The sequence below is a fragment of the Gavialis gangeticus genome, unplaced genomic scaffold (genome assembly GCF_001723915.1).
Source record: "Gavialis gangeticus isolate Ggan-Ray unplaced genomic scaffold, GavGan_comp1, whole genome shotgun sequence".
NCBI lineage: Eukaryota > Metazoa > Chordata > Crocodylia > Gavialidae > Gavialis > Gavialis gangeticus.
In genome coordinates, this window is record NW_017728973.1 from 2,552,164 (window position 1) to 2,558,514 (window position 6,351).

The 6,351-nt window shown below is 46.0% G+C and overlaps 1 protein-coding gene across 2 annotated transcripts in view; it reads left to right on the plus strand.

The window, feature by feature from the left end:
• Window positions 1-6,351, plus strand: part of ACLY (ATP citrate lyase) — a 40,623-nt gene that overhangs the window by 17,458 nt on the left and 16,814 nt on the right. For both annotated transcript variants that reach the window (XM_019506286.1, XM_019506296.1), the window contains exons 8-12: window positions 2,623-2,741; window positions 3,359-3,495; window positions 4,052-4,113; window positions 5,195-5,312; window positions 5,429-5,583. In XM_019506286.1, the coding sequence (XP_019361831.1) occupies window positions 2,623-2,741; window positions 3,359-3,495; window positions 4,052-4,113; window positions 5,195-5,312; window positions 5,429-5,583 (591 nt within the window). The remainder of the gene's footprint in view (window positions 1-2,622; window positions 2,742-3,358; window positions 3,496-4,051; window positions 4,114-5,194; window positions 5,313-5,428; window positions 5,584-6,351) is intronic.

The following is a 6,351-nucleotide window of genomic DNA, read 5'->3' on the forward strand; positions in this document are numbered from 1 at the left end:
TGCAGACCAGCCCAGCCTCTGGCTTCTTTGCTTTTCATTCCATCCAGGAAGGGCACACACCAACTGCAGAAACTTCCTCAGCCTGACAAAGGATTTTTGAACCCAAAAGCTTGCTTAAAATTTTTTTTTCCAACTATTTAAGTTGGTCTAATAAAAGATATCAGATTCACCCAAAGAACCTTGTCTGCCTATGTCCTTAGACGAACACAGCTACAACCTACACCCCTGTACCCTTGACTTAAGACACTTTAAGGTCAGGTACAGATTAGGGATGTAAATATCGTTTAAAAAACTATCCATTTTAGCCTCCTCTAATTATATTTGTTAAATGGTTAACTAGTAACACAGCAGCCCAGTCATGCTGCTGGCAAGCTCCACCAGACGAGGGGCAGCTCACCTGAAGCTGAGAGAGGGAACATCTATGAAGGAACAGCTAATTACTTAATTGAGTCATTAGACTGCTCAATATTTTTTTTCCTCATTAACCTCATAGGTGAGGGGTGTACTAGTCCCTCTGCCCACCTGCCCTGCCACCTTCCCTTCTCCTGCTGTGGTACAGCAAGGCTTCCCACTTCTTTCCCCCACCCCACCAGACTGCTCCATGCCTGCCCCATGCCAAATGATAACCCATCAGCCATAACCGGCTCTCGCCAGGTTTATCGGTTAATCATTTAACCTTTCACATCCCTGGTACAGACATTACACTTTTTCTGGTATAAGTGATTGGAAGCCAGTCTAAACCTGCAATGGGACAAATGTGTGTTCTGTTCGCTGCCAGTCTAAACTACGCCATGTACAGAAAACCAGGTAACTTAAATCGATTTCCACCTCTAGCTTTTTTTTTTTTTTAATGTCTGTACCTAACCTTGTAAAAGCATATTCTGCGTACAGAGGCTCATGGCAGACTTGGAGTTTCATCAGACATAATGCACTCTCCTTAATCAAGCAGTGACTTGTCAGGTGCTTGGGTCTGGCATGTTGAGGAGGATTTGTCTTCTATTCAGCACCTTCATTTTAATAATCATAATGCTTCTTAAATTGGGAAAGGTTTTTTGTAATGTGGCCAAGAAATCCATTTAGATATTTCTCCCCATGTAGCTTGCTGGATGCTGACACTTAACTCAATTAGCACTTGAGTAGATTATTTTGATTTCATTCAGTCTGAATCATCCACCTGCAAGTCACTCTGAAGGTTATTATGTCTGCATGTTCCTTGAGATTGCTAATGAACTCTTATTACAGCAGTGCTTCACAACACTAAAGGAACTCACTGCTAGATGGGGCAGTGGTTTGTGGTGGGGGGGTTTCTGTCATTACATCTCTGGCTGTGGTATAGGTAGAAAGAGAATAAGACTATTGGCTGATTTGGTTACCAGGTCTGACCTTAGTCTGTACCAAAATCAAAACTTCTGACAGCTGCAGCTGATGATTCAAAGGGCTGGTTTTAGAAAACATTCCTTTTTTTTTTTTTTTGCAATTTTGGTCTATGGGGCCATGGAAACCTCACAGCTTCCAAAGTGTGGTATGAATGGTGAAGTGAACTGACTACCTTGATATGACACGAGATATTCTGATAGAAATGTAGTGGGTGATGCAGCCTTGTCGAGCTGTAGCTGACTTGGTAGCACTCCAGAAGTTCCTTTGTGAGTAGTCCTGACTCCTGTCTTAAGTGAGTAGTTTACAGTTTGCAAGAGCAAGCACTAAGGGGAAAAAAAAATTGCAGCTCAGTAGTTTACCAATGACCTCCTGCCCAGATTTATATATGTGTAGTTTACCAATGACCTCCTGCCCAGATTTATATATGTGAGGGACAAACAGGTTATAGGCTTAATAAAAGAGCATGCATTTCCTAGAGGGTAGGATTTCCATAAGTAATGATCAAGGGGAGCCAAATTCTGCTCCATCGACCAGGTGTTTGTTGGGGGCTGGGAGGAAAGCCATGTCCAGTAATGAGATGGTGCTTGTTCTCCACTGTCAGTGCAAGCTCCTGTTTGGGTTTTATTTTGGTTCCATTTGTCATGGTCTCTTTGGTAATGGAAGTGCTTGGTTGGTGGGAGGGGTTGATGGTCCCCCAGGCTGGAATTTTAATCCATTTCCCACTGGTTCCAGTGGTGAGATGCAACTCCTCCAGGTAGGTGTTCCTCAAATGCTCATGTCTCTAGGTCTCTTGAAATGGGACTGGACAAAGTCCTGAAGAGCATAGCTTAGTTGGTAAGAGCATGGCTCTAATAACTTCAGTTTCAGGTTCAATCCCTGGTTGAATTAGATGATTTCTTGAGGTCTTTCAGCCTTACTTATCTATGATGATAAAGCTGTATGATATAATAAAGAACAGTCCTGCCAAGGCTGTTAAGAGAAGTAGTTAGATGGGTTGGAAATACAGATAGACTGGTCAGTCAAAACAGGCTTCCAAGGCCTGCTATAGGAGACACTAGGACAGGAGTCGTTCTGGTTCTCAGAAATGCTGAGCTCCTATAAATCCAATCTTAGTCCAGGTGAGCTGGAACATCAGGACATCAGGCCTGGCAGCTTTACCCCAACCTGCTCCACAAGGAGGATGCATTCACTAACCTGGAAAAAAAAATAGCAAGGGGGAATTTTAAAACTTCTGTCTGTCTTCAGGAAGCCTACATTGCTGATCTGGATGCAAAGAGTGGAGCCAGCCTGAAACTGACTCTTCTCAACCCAAAGGGAAGGATCTGGACCATGGTGGCTGGAGGTGGTGCATCTGTGGTCTACAGGTACTAAGTGTAGGATTTCTAAAGAGGAGAAGGATTCTGACCCTAGAAAGCCAGTGTGAAAGCCCAAAGGGGAAGTTTGCTTAGAGCAGCAGCAGCAGCTTCCATGTTGCAGGTGGCTGGGACTTGGCCTGAGCTGAGAAGTGTTGCCCTGAAGTGTTTCTTGAGTGTAGTGCATGTGTTGTATCTCTGATGGGGAACAGAGTGCAGTTTCATTCTGGTGGCAGGTAATGCACCATGCTCTAAAAACAGCGCCCAAGGGAGGAACCTAAGCCCAGTTCTGTAGGTCTTTCTTCCAGCGTACCTCCCCACACTGTACTTCAGAACCTCTTTTCCTACTTCCAGACTGGCAGGTGCAGACTATCAGTCCCATTGATAGAATCCCTGGTGCTGGGCTCAGCATGTGTTCTTATGATCTCTGTCTGTCTGGTTTGGAAGGGCAGAAAGAAACTGTCTGAATTTTACCTTTGTGACAGTCATAAAGTTTCCCTCCTTTGGAAATATAGTCACGTTAGCCCCCATGGGGAAATCGACCTCATCCTCAGGAAATAGTAGAGCCAATTGTTTCTGCATGTTTCTGTGCTGCCTGAGAAGTGCCAAACTTTCTTCCTTTCTTACAGTGATACCATTTGTGACCTGGGGGGCGTGAACGAACTGGCAAACTATGGGGAATACTCCGGAGCCCCAAGTGAGCAGCAGACCTATGATTATGCTAAGACTATTCTCTCCCTCATGACCCAGGAGAAGCATCCTGAGGGTAAGTAAAGGTGTAAGATGTTGGACTCTAGCAATCCTTCTGGTGTCATGCATTCTTGCTTGTGACAGTGCAAACGGAGCTTTTCCAGGCCAACATAAAGAGCGCAGGTATGTTGCTGTATTGACCCAAATGCTGTCTGGATAAATCTGAGCTGCTCTTGGTTTTGGACTTGTCTGGAACAGCTTATTGAAGTATGGTGTTGGCATAAGTAGTATAAGCCTTTTAGCATGAGATGCATTATCGTGACCCTGCAGAAAGAATGAGGGGCCTCTTTTGTCACATCTGCTTTCCCTGACAAAATCCAGTGTCTCTTGCAGTGTAAAGGGCAGAATTGCAAGTAGTCTCTGGCTGTCATCAGAAAGCTTGCTGTTAGATGTACAGGTCTATTATCAAATATGATGCAGACTCCAGACAAATGATCTGTGCTGCGCTGTTGCCAGCAGCCTGAGCTGGTGGATCCTGTTCGCAACTCCTTTTTCTAAGCTGCTTCATAGTTTTAAGAAGTACATTTGTATGCCATGTTCTCAGTAGTGTCTCTTTCTCTCTGTTTGCTAAGGAAAAATCCTGATCATTGGAGGCAGCATTGCTAACTTCACCAATGTGGCAGCCACGTTCAAGGTAACAAGATATTCTGAAATGCTAGGAAATGTACAGATTTGTGCCAGCTACTTACAAACATGCTCCCAGCTGGGTTTCTTTATTGACCATCTCAGCAGAGATTGTCCCCCTGGGCCAGGATTGGAGCATGTGCTTGGCCAGGGTGCATGCTGTAATTCTTGCTTTGTGTTGGAATGTGACTGACCATGGCAGTAATTAAGCTAAAATGCTTTTATAAAATCCAAAGGCCAGTAGCAGTTGTAGTGTTACTTTAACCAAACACTTTAAAATGCTATAACAAAATACAAACTACATGTGAGATACCGTGTGGCCGTGTCACATTGCTAATTACAATTACAAGCATTTGATCAGAACGCTGAACAAGTGGGTTAGGGAGGGAGAGTCCAGCAATCCCAAGCTGATTTGGCTCCAGAAGATCAGCTCATGCTCTGCTCTCTTACTCCATTGTCTACCTGGAAACTTCCACACATACCTAGCTAATTGTTTCCAATACACAAAACAGTTGTTCTTACTTTCTTTTCTCATTCCTGAGGGTTTTCTCCTAGACCTCCTCCTGGAACCAGATTCCTAGACCACACCCTGGCCTACCAGTCTCTTCACTGTTCATCCTTTTTTCCTACATTATCACAGTGGAAGTGGGGTGCATGGCAGCTCCTTTAATATGACAAGCCCTGTCCCTGCCACCTGCCACTCACTCCTGATCAGTGGGTAAGCAAAAACCTCAGTTTTACATATGGTACCGTTTTTGCCTTCCTACTGGTCAGCAGCAGAGCCATTGGGAGCCCCTTAGCTAATCAGCAGTGGGGAGGCAAAAACCAGTTTAAAATATCATGGTTTTTGCCTCCCTGCCAATCAGGAGCGAGTAGCATGGCCCTTCCACCAAACAGTGGAGGGTGGGATGAACCTGCAAGATTAAAAAAGCTGTCACACCCCACTTCCTCCACAAATTCAGTAGGTCCCTACATATTACATAATTACGCTTCATTTTATAAGCTTTGTGTTAAAGGGTGAATGATGCAATTCTTGCCTTGTCACTGCAAGAGCACCTCCCCACTCAGATGGCCCATCTGCTGTCTTTCAGGGTATTGTGAGAGCTATTAAAGATTACCAAGGCCCTCTGAAAGAGCATGAGGTGAGGATCTTTGTGCGGAGAGGAGGCCCAAACTACCAGGAGGGGCTGCGAGTCATGGGTGAAGTGGGTAAGAAGATTCAACCTTAACGTTTCTGTGTTTGGTATCTGTTTCCATTGCTCTCTTTTTGTACCTTGAAGAACTGCATCCACCAAGCCTGATAGGTTTCTTCTATGTGTGTGCAGGAAAAACTACTGGGATCCCCATCCACGTCTTTGGCACTGAAACCCACATGACTGCCATTGTAGGCATGGCGCTTGGCCACCGGCCTATCCCTAATCAGCCTCCTGCTGCAGCCCACACTGCCAACTTCCTCCTCAATGCCAGTGGCAGCCCTTCGGTGAGTGTTTGAGCCACAAAGATCTTCCTTGTTTTGCTCTGCTCGAAACTTCTGTAGAAAAAACAAAGCCTGATAAGTGAGAGGAGAGCAGGGTTCTGATGCCCCATTGTTTAGTAGAAGTCTCTCAAAGGAGCTGTCCTCTGAGTCAGTGTTTCCTAACCTTTTTTGCCCCATGGCACACTTACCTAATTAAAAAAGCACTGTGGCACACCAGATGCAGGGTTGGGGTGGGGGGATAGTGCGTGGCTAGCCAGACACCGACTGGGGCGGGAGGGCGCAGGTGGCACGTGGCCAGCCACATGCTGACTGGGTGGGATGGTGCACAGCTGGACGGCATTTTGGGCTGGAGCCACACCCCCCGCCTGGTTAGAGCCACGCTCCCCATCTGTCTGTCCGCAATAGCAGCAGGCAGGGGGCTGTGACTCCAGCCCAAAATACTGCGGCACATATGGACGTGCCTGCAGCACAGTGGTTGGGAAATGCTGCTTTGAACACATCAGGTGTGATGTAGTCAGACTTTCATGCATGGTTCTTTTGCTGCCACTGATCTGTCTCGGAGCAGTTCATAGATTCATAAATATTGGGTTTGGAAGGGACCTCGGCAGATCATAGAATCCAACCCCCTTCCCCAGGCAGGAAAGAGCATTGGGGTCAGATGACCCCAGCCAGGTGCTTGTCCAGTCACCTCTTAAAGACCTCCAAGGTAGGGGAAAGCACCACCTCCCTTGGGAGCCCCTTCCAGATTTTGTCCACCCTTACCATAAAGAA